This window comes from Electrophorus electricus, chromosome 9 (assembly GCF_041902795.1).
Source record: "Electrophorus electricus isolate QZ-2024a chromosome 9, ASM4190279v1, whole genome shotgun sequence".
NCBI classification, from domain to species: Eukaryota; Metazoa; Chordata; class Actinopteri; order Gymnotiformes; family Gymnotidae; genus Electrophorus; species Electrophorus electricus.
Genome location: NC_137505.1, coordinates 22,665,958 through 22,686,390, shown reverse-complemented (window position 1 = coordinate 22,686,390; position 20,433 = coordinate 22,665,958). Strand labels below are relative to the sequence as shown.

At 42.0% G+C, this 20,433-nt stretch overlaps 1 protein-coding gene across 1 annotated transcript in view; it reads right to left on the bottom strand.

Annotated features, from left to right (window-relative positions):
* hecw2a (HECT, C2 and WW domain containing E3 ubiquitin protein ligase 2a) overlaps window positions 1-12,966 on the bottom strand; it is a gene marked incomplete at its 5' end in the record, with an annotated part of 28,962 nt that extends 15,996 nt beyond the window's left edge. Inside the window, 12 exons of the mRNA XM_027006844.2 lie at window positions 3-100; window positions 723-873; window positions 1,671-1,769; window positions 2,955-3,279; window positions 3,409-4,148; window positions 4,399-4,499; window positions 4,908-5,050; window positions 5,251-5,420; window positions 5,579-5,648; window positions 7,251-7,345; window positions 7,532-7,639; window positions 12,537-12,966. Of these exons, the coding sequence (XP_026862645.2) occupies window positions 3-100; window positions 723-873; window positions 1,671-1,769; window positions 2,955-3,279; window positions 3,409-4,148; window positions 4,399-4,499; window positions 4,908-5,050; window positions 5,251-5,420; window positions 5,579-5,648; window positions 7,251-7,345; window positions 7,532-7,639; window positions 12,537-12,966 (2,530 nt within the window). The remainder of the gene's footprint in view (window positions 1-2; window positions 101-722; window positions 874-1,670; window positions 1,770-2,954; window positions 3,280-3,408; window positions 4,149-4,398; window positions 4,500-4,907; window positions 5,051-5,250; window positions 5,421-5,578; window positions 5,649-7,250; window positions 7,346-7,531; window positions 7,640-12,536) is intronic.
* Window positions 12,967-20,433: the final 7,467 nt, after the last annotated feature.

Genomic DNA, 20,433 nt, shown 5'->3' with positions numbered 1-20,433 from the left:
ACCAGAGATGGACAGGGACAGGAGCTCTGAGTCCTCGGGAGGATCTGAAGTTGGTTCCTCTGACCTCTCATTGGTCATTGTTCTGCGGATACTCTGGTACCTGTTAAAGTAGGTGGCACCAGACATCCCAGCTAAGTAATGTGAGCTTCTGTCTACAAAAAGAAGCCTAGAATTATTACTTTGAAACTCAGCCATAGAAATGTAATGTGCAACCCACGGAAAGAATGATGCATGACCTTTTTTTCTTGCAGACTAATTTTAAAAATGGACTTTCTCTCATTTAAATGCCAACTTGCACAACAAGAGGAAAATTAAATTTAGTGCTGCTTATTTTGTAGTTTGTAATTACCATCCATGTGAAGCTATATCTTCAAAGGTATACTGTTTCAGTAGTGGTCATACACATGTAGCACTTTTTGAATGTGGTGTTTATAAACATATTATGTTTACAGGAGTGTGGTATTTATGGGAGTGTGGTGTTTACAGGAGTGTGTTTGTAGAGGGGCATGGTGTTTATGGGGATGCCTTGTCTTACAGGAGCATGTTGTTTACAGTAATGTGGTGTTTACCGGGGTGAGCTTTACAGAGGCATGGCATTTACAGAGGCACGGTGTTACCAGGAGTGTGATGTTTACAGGAGCGAGGTGTATACAGGAGTGTGGTGTTTACAGGAGTGTGGTGTTTACAGGGATCTGGTGTTTACAGGTGCATGGTGTTTTGACCTGCGGTTCAGCTGCTCCATCTGCTGGATGGAGCTGGATGGGGTCAAACCCTGAGGAGCGGGAGGGCCAGTGGGTCTCTGCCAGGTGGTGGTCCGGTTCACGTGGTCCACAAAGAAAATACGGCCATGACTATCAATACGAGCCTCCCAGTCTGCGGAGCACAGCAGGAGGGTTAATGAGAGGAATGGTCTCTGGTATGTCTGAGGCTGGAGTTAACAGAATCCTATACATCAGTGATGGCCTGCCATGCTCCTGAAGGTGCTGCCCTGCTGTATTTAGAGCCAGCCCACATGCAACACATATGGCCTAAGCAATCAAGGTCTTAAGATGCATCTAAATATTAGATCCTGGTGTTTCAAATAACGGAAATGTAAATGTAGGTTTATTGTAGTTTCCTGCAGAGTACAAACATGCACATAAAGATACTCCCACCATCATGTATGTGTACTTACTGCTTACTTTACCCCTAGTGTAGGCATGTTCAACCCTCTCTTCACTGGTGAGTGTTTGACATCAGGACTGCTGAATGGGTCTGATTTTCTTAACATAGCACAGGGTGTGAGCTGAGTGTGTCAGGCACAGCAATGTTGCTATGTTTTTTTTCCCACATGTGTCACTGTCACTGGTGTGCTGAGAGTGATCTGCCTGGAACAGTCAACTGTAGAAGGGCTAGAGGATAGCTAATATAAACTGCAGAGGGTAAATATAACCAGTGGGCAGGTAATATATACTGTAGAGTAAATATACCCAGAGGGTAGGTAATATAAACTGTAGAGGGTAAATATTCCTAATGGGTAGGTAATAATGGTGCAACAGAAAAGACACGTACACTTGCGTGCGCACACACACACACACACACACACACACACACACACACACACACACAGAGACACACACACTCACACTGCATGCACATGCTGACATATGTAAACCCGTACACACACTCACTGGGAGGCAAGGGCTCGTCCACACGCTGGTATCTGTGGATATCTTGCCTTACAGAGGGCAGCGATCGAACTTGCTGATGTCCATTTAGCTGTGGCACACCTACACAGGAGACCACATCACACAATACCCATTAGGAAAAAGATTTTCAATTTGACGTCAAATCAATAAGGTATCAATCCATAACAATTCAATAGGCCAATAGGACTTCCAAACCATATTTCCCAAACTTCCAAATTTCTGATAATTCTTCAGCCACAGCTAAGATTAGGAAAAGCCATAGATTATAGAGAAACTTCATCAGCTACTAAAACCCTTTTAATAGGAAATCATTATTTTTAACATTTTTTTGTTTGTTTAATTTAATTTTGTTATTCAATATGTAGATTTTGCTGTCCATTATCTCTTTCAGATATCTAACGTCTCACACTCTTACTACTCCTTAAATGTTTTGGCTTTTCATCAAAATCAGCACTTTACATGGCTAGTTACCACTTTCCTGCCTTACTACTCATCCTTTGTGTTATGCTTCTGTCATCCATTTATCACCTGACAGAAGTCTAACTCCTCTATCTATAACCTAACTGCTCTATCTATAACCTAACTCCTCTGTCTATAGCCTAACTTTTCTATCTATAACCTAACTCCTTTGTCTATAAACTAACTGCTCTATCTATAACCTAACTGCTCTATCTATAACCTAACTCCTCTGTCTATAGCCTAACTGTTCTATCTATAACCTAACTCCTTTGTCTATAAACTAACTGCTCTATCTATAACCTAACTGCTCTATCTATAACCTAACTCCTCTGTCTATAGCCTAACTGTTCTATCTATAACCTAACTCCTTTGTCTATAAACTAACTGCTCTATCTATAACCTAACTGCTCTATCTATATCCTAACTCCTCTGTCTATAGCCTAACTGCTCTATCTATAATCTAACTCCTCAGTCTATAACCTAACTCCTCTATCTATAACCTAACTCCTCTGTCTTTCTTTCATGCCTCCATTTTCCCTCCATATGTTGAAGATATTTGAATTTTCTGGGTCGAGGCGCCAAACTTCAGTTTCAGACTTTAACCACACACTTCTAAATTTCCACACTTCCACAATTCTGAACTTCCATGCTTCTGTCCTTCATGCCTCCATCATCCACAGAAAAAGCCTGAACTGGAGTTTGCTACTGCTTTCAATTTTCAAGATACCAGTATATTTAGCATTTAATTGATGAAGCAAATAAATTAATGTTTTTGTTTGGTTATTCTTCATTTAGCTATGCTTTTACCTGTTTCTGTGTCTGTCTCTGTAGCAAAAGTCTCCGAATCCACAGACCCACCCTCTCCGGAATACATTAACTCCTCCTCCTCCTCCTCCTCCTGTGACACACCCGCAGTTGCCTCCAGGCTCCACCTCCTGGACATAGTTTCCTCCTCCATCTCCTCTTCCTCCTCCTCATTGGCTAATAGATCAGGAGGAGGTGTGTCCAGTTCGAAATCATGGGCTGGAGGTGGTTCACCTCCAGTGTCAGCAACTTCACAGGTTGGAGGAGGTTCATCCGAGAGCTCCCCTCCCCCTGGATCTATAGCCGTCTCAGCCCCCTCTTCTGTTTCCTGTTTAAAAAACAAAACAAAACACCATTATTAGTAACATTTCTTCATCACTTTCCACTGTAAATCTCTCCACAAACATGGCTGTCAGAATTTACATGGTAATTTGGGGGTCACTCAAACACATCTCACCTGAGAGGCAGACACTGGTACTGGGCAAGTGTCAGATGCCATGGAAGAGATATCTACCTCTGTTGCGAGCTCCTCACTGGGCCCCAGGTCCTCCTCTCCCTCCGGCCTCTCCAACAGACTGGCGGTCTCCACTTCTGGAGCCACAGAACTGGGGATCATCTCAGGTTGTGGAACCAGCTCAGTCCCTAAAGTCAGAGTCTCCACTTCTGACTCCAGCCTTGCGTCGTCTCGCAGTTCTTCCTCTTTCCCTTGCTGCTTGGGTTCCTCTGGTTCTTCAGGTGGTTTGGAGGGGCCCAGAAGACCTCTGGAGGCTGTGATTAGAGTAGATGGGGTGAGATCAGTGCCAGTGGACCTCTCCTCATCCTCGTCCGAGTCGATGTGGAGCATAGCGCTGAGGCGAGTGTGCGTGGGGAAGCTGGAGCGTAGCTGGGTGGAGGCAGCACCCAATGGCCTCTCTCCAGGCCCTTTTGGGGCCTCGATGCTGTCAAGCTGCTCGCTGAACGACCCCGGCAGTAAGTCAGGAGACGGTGGGGCCTCGTCATCGAAAGTGGCACCGCAGGTCTCAGTATCGGGTGAATGGATGCTACCTCCCTCCCCATTCCTGCGGGAACCCTGGGAGCCTGTGGGAGAGGGTCCTGCAGACGTGACCAGGAGAGGATGGGGCAGATCCTCATCGTCTGAAGGGGTACCAGGGGCGGCATTCAGGGCCGCCACACCAAGAATTGACTCAGGGGAGACGTCTGTGAACAAAGATTTCCAGCAATGAAAATAAGAATTTCGTGATGTTATAACAGATATAACTAAGAGCATCTTATCACTTTTTAATTTTTTTGTAGACATCTAAATGGCTAGTTACGGAAATCTAAGAGCAAAGTGAAATAGAAATTTGAATTTTGCCTTTTTTAAGTAAGAAATTGTTGCAGGGTCTACATTAAACTATTAACCAATGTGAGTTTGTGTGTGTGCGTGTGTGTGTGTGTGCTATCTCACCGTCCTGGTTTGTAGAGGTGATATCCACTTTAAACTGCAGCTGACCACTGACATTATCAGTGGGCAACCGGCGGCAGAGAGAGAAGTTCAGAAGCTGATTTCTGTAATAATAACATAAAGAGTTATTCTAGAGTTCCAGGTGGTTGCTATGGTGTTCCAAGTGGTTGCTAACCAGTTGTTATGGCATCTCTTGCTGCTAAGGGGTTTCTATGGAGCATGTGCGTGTGTGTGTGTATGCATGTTGTGCACATGGGAGTTTGTGTGTTAGAGTGAAAGAGTATATGTGTATGTATGCATGTGTTTCAGAATGTATGTAGTGTGTATTAGTGTTCATGGAGCATGTAAGTAGTTAATGAGTTAGTCTGTATTAGCGTGTATATGTGAGTATTAGTCTGTACGTGTATATTACTGTGTTAATGCTGTGTGTTAGCATGTTTCTAAGTGTGTATGTATGTATTTGTGTGCAGAGTGTAACTAAAGTGGCAGACAGCCACTCTCATAATGCTGACCCTGATGAAGGTCTCTCCAGCAGCCTCTGGACAGGGATGTTCAGCTGACCTAGGAAGCGTTTGATGATGGGTCGACTTTTGGCAAACTTGTCCTTGATCTCAATTATTAGGACATCTGTTACTAGTGCCACAAAAGTGTGTCTCTGCAGAGAAGGAAAAAGTCCAAAACTGGCATGTAAGAGCGTTTGTGTGCATGCTTATGAAACTGTAAATTCATGTCAGACTTTCACTTATGTAGATGCATGCCTGTGATTATGAATGTGAGATGTGTATACAATGTTATAGTATATGTCTGTAGTAGTATATTTGTATATTAGCAAATGATGCTGTGTGTGTGCTTCACCTCTCCGTGCCACACAGGGTTAGTAGTATTGGTCATAATGGCAGATCGTCTCTCTTGGCCATGGTGGGAGAAGGTAGGGAAGATGTTCCTCTTGCCTGGAAGGATCCTCATCTTCAGATAGGGGTCGGGGTTAAAGAACATCCCCTTCTTCAACCCCACAGCTCGGATATCTACGTGGATCATAGTCAGGTTATAGTTCGCACAGATATCTACATGGATGACATTCAGGTTATAGTACACTCGGATAGCCACACAGATGACAGTCAGGTTATTGTATGCTCAGAACTGTGTATACACATTCCTGCACTCAATCACACACTCCACTAACCAGACAGGGTGAAGCTGACCAGTTTCCGGCTGCTATCTGAAGTCTGCTGGCCTTCACCTTGGCTGTCAGCCTGAGAAAAAGCACCAAAATCAGTACAACCACATTTTACCCCTGTCTCACACCTGTTCCAAACATCTGTCTTTATCTTACACCTGTCCTCATTTCACAACTGTCCATATCTCTCACCTGGCCATAACTCTCAGTGTAAGTCTCTGTGTTGCCCCTGTTTTTCCTTGCAAACATCTATACACACACTAACATGATTATCTAGTCTTAATAAGATGATTCATATTTTATGCCAGCTATTGTTTATATTACAACTAACAAACTTGCACATTTTCCTGTAGTGATGTCCCTCTGTTTAGACACATTTAGGACAGCTATTGCCAGCTGATGAGCTGCTCTTTGGGTGTTCACTGATGTTAGACATAAACATAGCAAAGGGGTCAGAGATTGACTTAGTTTACTTTGACTTAGAAAAGAACTACAGACAACCTCCGTGTGAGGCTTGTGAAAAGGAGAGAGTTCAAAGCTGAACTTGTACTATTTCAAAATGAGGCCCTCAGTCGGGCTGCTTTGGCTGTCCTGGATCAAGCTCAGAGTAGAACTCCTGCTGGTACACAGCTTCAGCACACTGCCTGTCTCTGCCCCTCTCTGCCTCTCTCTGCCCCTCTCTGCCTCCCTCTGCCTCTCTCTGCCTCTCCCTCTGCCTCTCTCCAAACAAAGACATTATTTACCATTATATGTAACAGACGTACCTAATCTAAGTACCATAAAAGAAAACAGTAAAATTTTAGGGATGAGGACCACTCAGATAAACAGATAAACAAGCCCTCTATGGAAGCCCTCTCCAAAATACCCTCCCTCTGTTAAGGTTAGGGTTAGGATTATCTCCGCTAGGGTTAGGGTTAGGGTTATCTCCGCTAGAGTTAGGGTTATCTCTTTTTGGGCTAGGGTTATCTCTACTAGGGTTAGGGTTATGGTTATCTCTGCTAGGGTTAGGGTTATCTCTTTTTGGGCTAGGGTTATCTCCGCTAGGGTTAGGGTTATCTCTTTTTGGGCTAGGGTTATCTCCACTAGGGTTATGGTTATGGTTATCTCTGCTAAGGTTAGGGTTAGGGTTATCTCCACTAGGGTTAGGGTTAGGGTTAGGGTTATCTCCGCTAGGGTTAGGGTTAGGGTTATCTCCACTAGGGTTAGGGTTAGGGTTATCTCCACTAGGGTTAGGGTTAGGGTTATCACTGCTAGGGTTAGGGTTAGGGTTATCACTGCTAGGGTTAGGGTTAGGGTTATCACTGCTAGGGTTAGGGTTAGGGTTATCACTGCTAGGGTTAGGGTTATGGTTATCTCCGCTAGGATAAAGGTTATCTCTGCTGGGGTTAGGGTTAGGGTTAGGCTAAGGGTTATCTCTGATAAGGTTAATATAATCTATGTGTATTCCCTTTCACGTCTCTCTCATGTCTGTGTGTACCCTGTGGGATGAGATCATATAAGGTTCATTGAGAATAAACTAGTTCTCCACCACATTTTTAAACCATGTGAAACAGACAATTTGACAAGCAAAGGCAAAAGAACAGTGTATGTCAAGCCTATGTAACCCTGCCCCCTCCATGCATGTACACACACAAACACACACAAACACACAGCTACACACAAACATATATTCACTGACCGAAACTCTTGGGTTCTTGACTATGATACACGGTGTTGTGGCTCTCAGAGCTCCACTCACTCCATGGTAGTATTTGAAACAAATCCTGGTTTCCGCTAAAGGGAATAAAACAGGAGAATTCTGGAATGATAAAGCTTCCTCCAAAATGGCTGTCTGTATTATGTAAGCGCTTTATTAGTTCCAATCGGGTGCAGCTGGCATGACCACAACACCATGAAAGTATCAGAGAAGGTATGCAGGACTAGCAAACTGTGATTGTGAGTGCAGAATGAGACACTGACCGTCCAGGAAGTAAGGCCCTGGCTCCAGTCTCCACACTATCTGACCACACTGGGTTCCGTTTACGCCACGGTTCTTGCAGTCCCAAACATTTGATGGACACTTCTCATCTAACAGACAGAATTATTATTATTATTATTATTATTATTTATGCAAGGAGGTCAGCAGAAAACATAGTCTTATTTCCAGCAGGGCTCTATAAAAACAAGTATATGAAGACAGCAAAAATTAAAAAAGGAAAAGTTAAGTGATGGTCACTCAGTCTGAGGGCTTAACCAATTCACACTTAAGGCCTCGGTTCTGCAGTCTTTCAAACTGTGGATGAGGCAAAGGTTCCACTGCAGACCTTTGGAATGCTGACATTGTGGATTTGGCGGGAATTAACTGTCATTCTACAACCCAATAAAATGTTTACAATTCCTGTTATCCTTCAATCTGAGAAACACCCTACAACTTCTTTTCAATCTGTCGATCTTATAAGTATATAGTATAAACCAAGTCTCTCTGGGAACAGAGGGAATCATTGGTTATAACTTGTGACTCTTTATCTTGATACAGGCTAGAAATGATCAGAACCCCCCCCCCCCCTTTTCCTGGGAAAAACAGAGTTGTCCCCCTCAATATATCACTGAAAACATAACTATATAATTTGAAATAATATCATGTACATTGAAAGAACTGATACATTTTGAAAGATTGCATTCTCCCCTTCATACGCCTCACAGTGGTTTGGTCCACTACCATCATCCAGCCCCCCACCAAACATTAGCCCTTGGTACAAGTGTCTGTGGAGCAAGGAAGTGTGTCAGTGGTGGGTGACCTCTAGTAGGTACCTACTTTGCAGAGGTTAACTTAAAACAAATGACATGCCAGATGTGTTTTGTTACTTTTACCACTCAGCAGAACAAAACACATTTGCAATTGTAACCAGACTGAGCTACCCATAGGAGCAGGGGTAGCTCAGCAGTTAAGGTATTAGACTAGTAGTAGGGACATTTCTGCTCCACTACTACCAAGGTTGCCACTGTTGGACCTCTAAGCAAAGCCCTTAACCCTTATTGCTCAAATTGTACTCAGTCAGTTGTAAGTCACGTTGGATAAAAGTGTCTGCTAAATGCCATTAATCTGAATATTAGATTGCATTTTGTTTACCCCTTTACCTTAGGGTTGAATCTTGTGTATCGACACAGCTGCCATACTGATATGGGACAGCCACATCAGATAATGCCCACATCTAGGTAGGCAGGGCATCCACCATTTAAATCTTCATAAAGCACAGAATGTTTGAGTGATTTTCAAGTGATTTGGGTTGTTACAAATGCATCTATGCAGGATATGCATACATGCATGCATTTATGCAGGATAATTGGTTCTAAAAACATATTTATAAGGAACTCTGTTATAACTATTATTACTATTAATTTAAATGCTGGTATAGCCCTTTATTAGATTAATTGCCTATATATCAAATTATCCAATATATATATTATTAATAAGGTTTCCTGTATATACATTTAATTCAGCAGTACATACTTTTGGTGTGACCTTGGATGTCCCCTTCAGGAAGAGACTTGTACCTGCCCCAGCAGGGAAATTGCAGCATAAAAGCAGAAGTCACTCTTGTTGCTGCAGCTACGGCTTTCATTACCATGGATATCAATTCACTGCAAGTCTGTCAAGTTTTTCACTATCCTGTGCATGCCTGTTAAAGTCTTAACTCCTTACATTTAGAATTCTTTTGTGAAGCTTCTACAGACCTTGATAAAGGGGAATTGATTTGGACAGCTGTCCACTGTTTGTAGGACATAAGGCTTCTTATATGCGCAATAGAGTATATCCAATACTAACAGGGCTGGAATTATTGGAGCATAGCTAATATCTGTTTAATACGTATCACAGAAATTCAGGTTAATATGTTCTTGAACAACACACTGTCACTAAGTTTATTCTAAATCATTATGGCTATATGCACTTAATGTTGTCCGTATGTCAATTCTAGATACCTATGGCTGTCATGGAACGCTCACCTCCTGTGAGTCACGTGGTTTGTCCCGCCGCGTTTAGTGGGAGGGTCGTGTTTGTAGCCACGCCTGCACACACCTGTATTGTGTTAGTCTTTTGTGTATTTAAACTCTTGTCGTTGCATGCGGTGTTGTCGGTTATTGTTGGCGTAATGTGTGAATGTAACGTGTTAATGTAAGATGTATTCTTGTTTCTCGTGTCTGTTTAACGTTAACCGTTTCATGTTCCTTGTTTGTAATACGTGTGAGTGCTGTTGTGTTTGTATGGTAATAAATGTTTGTCCATGTTACTGGAGCCTGTGTGTCCTGCCCCTTGCCCTTCGGTACCTGGGCCATTACAATGGCTATACATGCTGTGACAATGGCTATATGCGCTGTCCCCAATTTCATTCTAGATAGCTGTAGCTGTGTACACTTTGTCTCATCCCTAATTTAATTCTACATGACCATATATAGTTTTGTGAGCATTTTGTACATTGTTATTGTCACACCTGCCACAACAACACCATCTGACAAGGACTACGGTACCCAGAAAGCCTCTCTTCATTCCCAGTGTGTGTGTGTGTGTGTGTGTGTGTGTGTGTATGTGTGTGTGTGTGTGTGTATAATATATATATATATATATCTCCCCCTATGTGTTCACTCAATCTTTGCAAAGTCTCGTTACTGAGCATTTTGGATAGTTGTATGGTTTCTCTGCCTATATTTTTGGATTACCCTTTTTGCCTGCCACATTTTGGATTTGTTTGCTTGACTGAATTATCATAAAGATTTACACTGCCTGTTTTCTGACTACGCTTTGGATTTCCTTCATTATTAAAGTTCTTGGTCTTCCTTCATTCAACTACATCTCTGTTCTCAAAACATTACAGTTACATTAAAACAAGATTTAAAGTCAATTATAATACTATGGTCTCTGCCTAAAAGCATGAATGCTGGTAAAAATGTCTGGATCTGCATGTATTCAATTCTTGTTAGGAATCCATATTAAGATCCTCATTAGGAATTCCCATTAGGAATTCCCACTAAGGATTCCCATTAGGAATCCCTGTTAGGAATTCTTTCAGAAAGCAGAGTTGTGGTGATAAAATACAGAACCCCCTAAGCCATGTCTTGTAGTTAACTGAACTTTCTAAGTCAGTTGTCAACCTTGCGTTTTAGTACAAAAAGAAAGAAACAGAGATGTGTTATATGAAAACACAAAACAATCAGTTTTAAGGATCACTAGATTTTATCTGAAAAATATTTAACCCAGTGCTTGTTTAATCAGGCAGTACAGGAGTGCTTGGGGGCTTGTTCATAGTAAACCTGAGTGTTTGTGCACAGTGTGGTACCCCTGTGATGCTTCCACACATCGTCGTCTTTTGTTGACATAAATGGTAGAGTAAACCAGCTCATGGGATAATCAGCAGCAGATACACTTTTGGTTTTTGTAGTTTGCACAGTGAATAGGAATGTGTGGAATTGATCCAGTAGTACAGCTCTCATTTCTGAATAGCAGTTAGTCGTATTAGTGAAGAAGGACTGACAGTGCAGCACTAAACAGGGAAACTACAGGAATGTGACAGGGGATTGCAGCTTCAGTACAAGACTGTTCCAGCAGTCTAGGAACTGACACAAAAAATGATTTTCCACAGTAACTGAATCTGTAAAAAATAAAGAACAGAGCAGAAAGGTAAAATCAACATTAGAAAAATAAAATGAGCAACTAGCAAGAAAGGAAATGGAAGAGGGTATAATGTACGTTGCACTGCTACAAGGGAATGGAAATGTGGCCCTTTTTTAAAGAGGAGCCCAGACATTGATCATGCTCATGCTATTGAACATCTGCTTAGCTGCTGAAATGCAGAACTCCCCTGGGATGAGATGCATGTGATGGTAATGAAGTACTGGGGCGATAACTTGGTCGACAGCCCGAGGCAAAGTGCCCAGACAGATCGTTCGTTTGCTCTCGTATTCAGAACTTGGGATCCTACTCTTCAAGGGCATGAAAGGTCAAGGGTCAGATTCTGCGCAGCACACCCAGCTTTGTACTGCTGGCATCGTGAGAAGGTATTGGCCTCAGGTACTGGGTGACCTTATTCTTTACAGACATCTGGAATTACTCTAGCTCCAGACGACTTCTCCTCCAATTAAGGAACGTATAAAAAGGGCATCAGAAGTGTAAAAGTGTTTTGGACCCAGGGACATCCAGGGACCTCCAGGGACATCCAGGGACATCCAGGGATCTCCAGGGACATCCAGGGACATCCAGGCTTTCTTGGAGTCCTACTGGAAGACTCAAGTATCAGTACAGAAAGCTCCAGGATCAGACCCCTGATCCATACTGTCGCACAGAGAAGTTCTAGAGGGGAATGAGTCAGTGTATTCCTAGGTGATCTTCAAAATGGCAAACCTGATGCTGAACCAATTAAAAAAGAGCAGTATTGAATCAAATTGATAATTACACAGCAACGGTTATTAATCAAGAGTTGATGTAGGGTGATCTGATCAAAATGTACAGAGCACTTTAGCTCAACAATGATTCTGCAAACATTTCATATAAGCACATACTTATGCACCACACTGTGCAGAGCAGTCACAGCCAGCAAAAAGCAGTCAAGACTAGCCAAGACCAACCAAGGCAAGCCAAACACACAAAAACCAGCCAAAACTAGCCAAGGCCAGCTATGACTGGTCAAAATCAGCCAGGGCCAATCAAAACCATTAAAGACCAGACAAAACCTGTCAAGACCTGCCAAAGCCAAAACTTGCTAAGGCAGCCAACATCTTAAAAGTTACTCATTAGCATATTGTATTTATTATTCCAAATTCACAAAACTTTCCAGTCAACACTTTATTCTAACTCTTACCATTTCATTAAACAACCAGCCATTTCATTAAGCCACTTCATTAAGACACCAGTGACAGGTCAGTTGGTACACTGCACTATGGGAAAGGCAAAGCAACAATATCAGAATCAAAAGTGAAATCTGCCCCCTCTCACCTATGTGGTACAGCCCGATCCAGTCAGTGGCATCCACCTCCTCCTTGATGTCCCACGAGATGATCAGGTTCTGCCCACGGCCGAGGGTGAACTCAAGCGTGGACGCTGTGAGGGAGGAGCGGCCTTGTGAGTTGACCAGGTCCGTGTCACTGTTGGCCCTGGGGAGCCCCTGCGAGGTGGCCCCGGCGGAGTCGGTGGGTCCGCGCTCCGCCAAGCTCCGCAGGTTCTCTGGGCTGAGAGTGTGCCTCAGTTGGGGGCTACGTCTGCGCGTAGCCTGCTGGGTCTCCCGCGTGGCCAGGTGGTCCCGCCCCAGGGGCGCCACACCCGATGGCGCCTGGTGGGAGCGGGGCCTGGACGGGAGGACCGCGGTAGCTAGAGAGGGGCGAATGGTGGCTGCAGTAGGGGGCACAAAGCCCACAAATGGAGGGGGTCAGAGACAGCTATGGAAGGGGTGTTTCAAAGAACAGGATGTCCACTGCCTGGACCTGTGTTAAGCCAGACCTAAAATAATACCCCTGAAGAAGAGATGGCAGGGATGCTAGATTCCAATGATCAGTAGGGGTACTGGGTAAGAGACTAAGGAAATCATTTTTGCCCCTTCTGGCAGAGATTATTATGAGAGTTACTGTAGACAAGCTGAGATGGAAGCCAAATCCGCAGCTTAACAATAGTCTCGCTCTCAAATCTAAAGTTAGCCATGAGCCAAAGTTCCTTGGTTTGGTTTGTTAAATATGGTGCAACTGGCTTGTGAGTTACATTGTAATCCAAATTGCACTGTATTCCAAATTCAGGCATCAGAGTACTTGCACAAGAACACACTGCAACTGGGAATGCAAGGACAGACAGAGAGAGAGAGAGAGAGAGAGAGAGAGAGAGAGAGAGAGAGAGAGAGAGAGAGAGAGAGAGAGAGAGAGAGAGAGAGAGAGAGAGAGAGAGAGAGAGAGAGAGAAATGTAATGTCAGTACTTTTGGTCTGTCTGCCTGCACAACAAACACACCAAACTTTATCAGCCAAAGAGTAACTAAACTAAGGAAAGCTTCACTCAGCAACCCTTATTTTTCATATGTGTCCTCTAAAGTCTGTTTATATGCTACACAGTACACAGTACTCTAATGTGAAGCTGTTTCTACACTGGATTATTCCAGAAAACAAAAAAAATTAAAAACAAAACAAAGCATTGACATTTATAAACCAGACACCTGCTATTAAAAACATGCACCTGTCTGGAAAAACATGTATGTATGTATGTATGTATGTATGTATGTATGTATGTTTTGGACCCATACAAAGAGTTCTCTACAGACAAGAGCTGGAGAATAGCATATGTTGGGTGTATCTTGAGGGCACCATTTCTGAAAAACTAATGTGACATCTCCATGCCAACATACCATTTGCAGGGCTTGCCAGAAGACACCATAAACAAAAGCCTTTACTCTCATTAAAGCTTCCTGATCCAGGGCCCCAGTCAGACGAGAACAGAAGCAGAGCTTTTTCAGCATATCCGCTAAAGTAGGTTTGGTGTAAAATGAGCTTTGTTCATGCAGAACAGATCCAGCCACTGGGGCTCTGGCTTCCTCTATTGAAACAGATCTCTCAGCATGACAGTGATCAACAGATATTTATCCATATCAGCAACAGTAAAAAAAAAAAAAAAAAAAGGGTCACTGAAAGCTGCAGATGAGTCTTCAGGTGGGGAGTAGTGTTTCAGAGAATTCTGGAGACCCAGTGCATGAAGTGATGCTCTCTCTCACAGTGTCTCCCACCTAGGGTTGGCAGTGTTACTTTAAAAAATGTATTCCATTGATGAATGGTAGGCCTCCTGCTGGGAGGAGTCGTCTCTTTCTTCTTTCATACATTAATATCTTAACTGACACCAGTTTTGGAAGGCAAAGATGTGCTTTAAATATTTTATATCACGGAAGAAACTGTATAATGATCATATTTTATTCAAGGTATTAAACTCTGATATATGCCTACAAGCATGTGTTAAGACTAACTACACTTTATAATTAAACATTATACACACAAAAGTTTTAGCAAAGGTAATTATCTTTTTTCCATAGTACAAAATTAATAAAAAATACCTTTATTCACTCTGTTACACTTACATTGTATTCAGTTATTTATACAGTGCACTGTCCATTCACTTGGTAAATTGTCTTATTAAAAAAGGGCAGTGATTTAAAACAAATAGAAAAGCAGGATAATTTAAATGTTTTAAGACAGGTCAGGTCAAATCTGACAACTGAGGGGCTTTACCAAGTGTATTAGTTCAAACATATATGGAAACGGATGTTACTTTTCATTGTTGATTCTCATGTATTGTTTTATCTTGACTTATTGTATGGTTCAAAAGAAGTGATGTCGAGGGACTGGCAGATATTGGCAGAAGTTTTAGAACTTCTCCTTGATCAAGAAATATTATTTCTCACTTTGGAGAAAATTTGCTCCACATCAAAATTACATATCTTGCAAATGTAATAAAAACCTATGAACTCATTACCTTTAAATTCATTATAGTGGATCTATATTGTATGTTAAAGGACTTCAATATTCAGACACACGGCTCAGTGGGAGGTAGAACGCTACCAAATAAGGCTTTATGTATTTATTGAATTATTTAAACTGTTTTTGATGTAAATCATTTCGAATCATAAATGACACATCCTGAAGTGAGCAATGCAGAGAATAAACATGAACAACCAAATGTAGCTCAGGATTAAAGCTGAAGTTGATAATATAAGGGTGATGTCACAGAACGCTCCCATCTCACTGTCATGTGGTACAGCCTGCAGCGTGCAGTGGGAGTTTCTTGTTTTTAATCTTGATTGTAATCACACCTACATGTCTGCACACACCTGCACCTGGTTAGAGTTGTTCCGTGTTTACATATTTAAACCCCCATCGGTGTGCATCACTGCACATTGCCTCTGTTCACCTTTATGTCCTAGTTCACATTGTCGATGCCCGTGCTCATGTACGCTGGTTACGTGAGGTGTGAGTGCCACTGTTGTATGCGTCTACCAATAAACGTCTGTCTCCGTCAAGGGAGTCTGTGCGGCCTGCTCCGTGCCCTGCGGCACTCTGGCCGTTACAGGTGATTCCTCAGAAATGTTATCTCATGTTCATTATATCACTTGAAGATATTTTGATGATAAAGTATGTGCCCCCATGTATAAAGATAATATAAATACATTTTTATCCAGCATTTAAAATTTAAGAAAAAACTAATGGTTATAATAATAATAATAGTAATAGTAATAATAATAATATAGCCATAGTGTTTTTCAAGGTAATTACATTTCTAAAAATCGTTTCGATGCTAAACACACTGAGGTCATGCGTAAATAATAGTACAATCAGCATATAATGTGACATTCGATTTTCCCAGAGTTGTGCACCTTATATTAACTTAGTCTGAGGAAATAAGATCCCTCTAAATCTATGGAGAGGTTTCTACATCAGCACGTGCTGCCCTTTAGTGATGGCGGCAGTGTAACAGTAGGTCATCCAGTGTGGGCCAATCTCTCAACCTGCCTGTAACTAAACTCCCTACAGTGACCTACAGAGCACCTCTCAATTACTGGCACATGTGCATGTAGTGTTATGTGTGCCCTTCCTTTGCTAAACACTGCACTGAGTATTTTGGAATGCAGGGTGAGGCAGGTGAACATGTAAAAATGGATCTGACACCTTCCCTCCATACTAAACTCCACATGTCTCTTCGAGTTTTTGGTCCGGTCTTGTGCACTCTCTTATTCAGCTTACTCTGCACATTTTTAAGTGCATTCACTGAAAAAGCTTGATTTTGTGCTCAGTTAAGCATTTTTTGTGGGTGGACTTGGAGGTTTGTTTTGGATCGTTGTCCTACTGGGAGATACAACCATGAACCAAACCTAGTCTCCTGACTGCTAGGTTTCTTGTCTTGACTTTTTATGCCAAACTCACCTTATTTCTTATTTCAATCTAAATAACATTTTTGGTTCAACAACAGTAAACACTTTCGTCCAGTTAGTTTGTTGATATAAAGTGTCATTTTAATTATAGTTTCAGAGAACCCAAAATGCAATTAATTAATTAAATTACTTTGTTTACGTGACACCATAAAAATGTTGATTTCAAAACTGGTCACTTTTACAGCTTAGATGCCATATGCGGACTATATGGACTGGGGGAGTGAAGGATATGTTTTGAAAATTCAACAATATTTACATATTACTTCATAATTCTTTACTTCAATAAAGTGAGGGAAATCCCTTCAAGAAGTTAGAGGCCCTTCCATGTTAGAGGCCCCTTGACCACTTCACTCAAGACACTGAAGGAGATGGCACTTGTTCTGGGAGAAGCTTTTCTCTCAGTGTGAAAAGACTAATTTCTCTATGATGAGAAGGACAGTGAACTTGACAATATTGTGTCTCATCTTGGTGATCCTGATGGTCAAACTTGCACTCCAGATCAGTCTTTTAAAAAACATTAAAATATTTGTGTTTGGCATTCTTGATAGAGCTACTGTGTAGATGAAGACAAGATTCTCTCAAAGAAATGCTGACTGTATTAACAAGGGCCACATCACTTCCCTGCCAAAGTCAGAGGCTTTTCTCGACTGCTCTCTGCTGAATCCCTTCAGGTGCTTGCAGACACAGGGCACAATGGCATAAGCTTGTGGTGGTGAAAGTTACATTTGCCCACTGAGGCAGACATTTCTGCAGGAATGCAAATTCTGTAGTACAAAGAAGCCTTCTCAGTATTGCACCGGCTGTACGTCAGGGCACTCATCATTGGCATGTCACAGCCCCATGTGAAAGCTCATTTTCTAGCTTGCCATGCATTCTTGTGCCTCTCAGCAGATCAGTGTTGCATTCAAGGTTTAGTCTTTTTGGCACATGAGAAAACCATCATAAAAAAAATCTGGACATGAATCATTTTGCTTCAGAATTTGCCAAGGCTAGCCGCAGTGCTCATAAAATTAATTTCCGTATGCTGGAATGACTGCATTGAGCTAGATTTTTATGGTTCTAGCTACCCCATTGTCATCATATGGTATACACTGTGATTCGATCATATATTTGACATCTTCTTAGAGCTAAACTAAACGAACCATTCCGCAAGTAGTCTCTGCGATGAGTAGCACGCAGTTGGCCAGCAGAACCTTTCTGTATACTGTCTCCATTCTAGTGTACCTACCTTTGACATCCTTTCCTTTTACTGAGGTTTAACCTAGCTAGCTATCAATTGCATTCCAAGAGTTCTACATTCCCTTAAACACACACACACACAAATCAGAAAAAAAAAAAAAAGTTTAATTGCATCTGCCAATCACACTTGGCCTAGACATGGTTGTAATCTAGGCAGAACTAGTTCATCATACAATTGGGCATCATACAAGCAGTACTGCCTGACCCTGTGCATTCTATTCTACTGTAGCCTACTAAACATCCAAACCAAATGTTGCTACCAATTTAGTTCATCATAAAATATAAATAAAATTGTTATAGTTTAATTTTTTTCACGGAGTAATTGACCTGGATCTCGTATAAAAATCGCTGTAATTGTGTTTCTTTTACCCTACCTCCCTTATCAAAATTAAACTACGTCCTTGTTTACGTACTCTCAATAGGAAAACAGTACCCTCGGTTTTTGTTGTTGCCCACCTAAAGATGACAGGCTAGTAACACCTCTGTAATGTGCTGCAATTTAAAGTAGCCCCACCCGCCCTCACTCACATAAACCAAAAACCAGCTCTGCAGACGCATATGAAGATACCTTAAATTAATATAAAAACCATGTAAAAACGACGAGACATCAAAATGAATCAACAAAGCAAAGCTGTTTTCATTACTCAGCACTGGGATGTATTACGTCATATAAAGATGTGTCGCTGGCTAGTAATCCAGCTGGATCTTAAACTGGCAAACCCAGGTGCAAACACGCAACCATCACGAGAATCTTGTTCCATGCGCAAACCGCATGACAGGCTGCATGCAGCGGAGCGCTCTGTCGCTATTGAGTTACACAGGGAATTCCCTATCATGAAGGCTATTTGCGGTCAAGATCTCCGTATCACTGTGCTGCATTAAGAACAACTAGAATCTACGTACTGCGCCTATGTAATTTAACCTCTGTGTTCTTTTCTATAACAAATAAGATCCTTTTAGAGTAGCGTGCATAGGAGTACATTACAAAGCAATTACTGTGCGCTAATATTTGCTTAGTCACAAGAAGAGTTTTTCAATGTACAACTATTTACTTTGCTGAACGAAGAATGATGCACGTAATATTGTATAACATCTTACCTTGTGCGCGTCAGTTGTCGACAGACTCGTAGAAACGTATTGCAGGCAGGCGCAGACTCTCACGGGGCCTTCGCTAGCGAGGCACGGAGAATTCTCTAACCCATCGGAGCCTCTCATCACGATTCCCCTCTAGGTTGGACAGGACGTTTTTGTTATACTCACCGTGGCACTGTGTGTCTCAAGCCTACCAGACAAGTATTTTAATGCTCGTAATATTAATGCAGGAAAGTGATGCGATCCCCCACGGACGTGACCAGGGATGCACGCCAGCTAGTACCATTGGTTTCTTGTGGTTCCTTCTGTATTCGCCCCGTTCCCTGCAGTGCCCTCGCGCACATCACGCGGAAACGCTCGCTTCCAGCAGCGGTGAAATATGTTAATATGCGTGCTATAAGTAGCGCGCGCAGACCAGCGGTGCAAGTTGCGCTTCAGCAGTTTTGCTGATGATAACGGTGCAAGAACGAGGGTGGTGATCTGAAAATGACAAAGCCCCCCCTCCCCCCCGCAGTGGCAGCACATGTGCGTGTAACAGTCCGTGCTTGTGAACCACTCTCCTTACTCGATTAAAGAAAGAAAGAAAGTCAACATTAGTCTTGATATTTTGTCCTTCTTGGCATAATTTATAATAGCTAATGCATTTAATAAATGTAGGTTTAAAACTTTGTGTTGTGTGTCTTGCTGAGGTGGGTACTATAATCATGTAACTAAAACCATCCCCACCAATACTGCATTATTTACAGATTTACAGATTTTGTCTATAACCTTGATAACAGTGCAAATAATCATACTGTTCATTGCATATTTATATCCACAAAACCTGGTTAAATAAATCAATTTAAGAGTAAATGTTATGCATTATTTTTACAATTACTTACTGATTAGGTAGTTAGTTTATACAGTAACAGCAATGTATTCATACACTAAAACACACAATTTCTCAATGTCAGCAAATGGTGCTTGATTGTATATCCATCTATGGATCTATTTTCTAAGAAATTTTACTGACGAACCAGAGCCGCTATATTAAAGGTCCTTATAAGAATCCCATGGGAACCTGTGACATGGGGGAGTGTTCCTCTGCTGCTTCGCACAGGTTGTGATGTCTGGAGGTAAAAGCATTGTATAGATTCTTTGTTAAGCATCATTTGGGAATAGAAAGGTGCTACACAAGTGTAAATAATAATAATAATAATAATAATAATAATAATGCTGACAAGAATTAAAATTTTTTTCCAGAATTGTTTGTTCCTGACATTTGTCCATTGAAGGTCTGGATACAAACAGAACCAAGCTTCAGGTGGAAAAGTCTTCTTGACCCATTAAGGTGAACCAACAGCTAGTGTTTTCAATTTATTTTGGGTTCCCTCAGAACCAGTGGTGTAGGTTTCATTTCAACTTTGGGTGGGGACACAGCTCACACCACAGCAGGAATTACTGAGGGGACATGCCCCCCTATGCTCAGAATATTTAGAACCTAAAGTGGCTTAAAGTGGCTTCATCTTAAGTAATTATCAATTGCTGTGACAGAGTCCTGTATCAGCCCTCTCTCTCCATTCTCTCTGAACTGCAATACCCCCCCCCCCCCCCCCAAACAAAATAAGAAA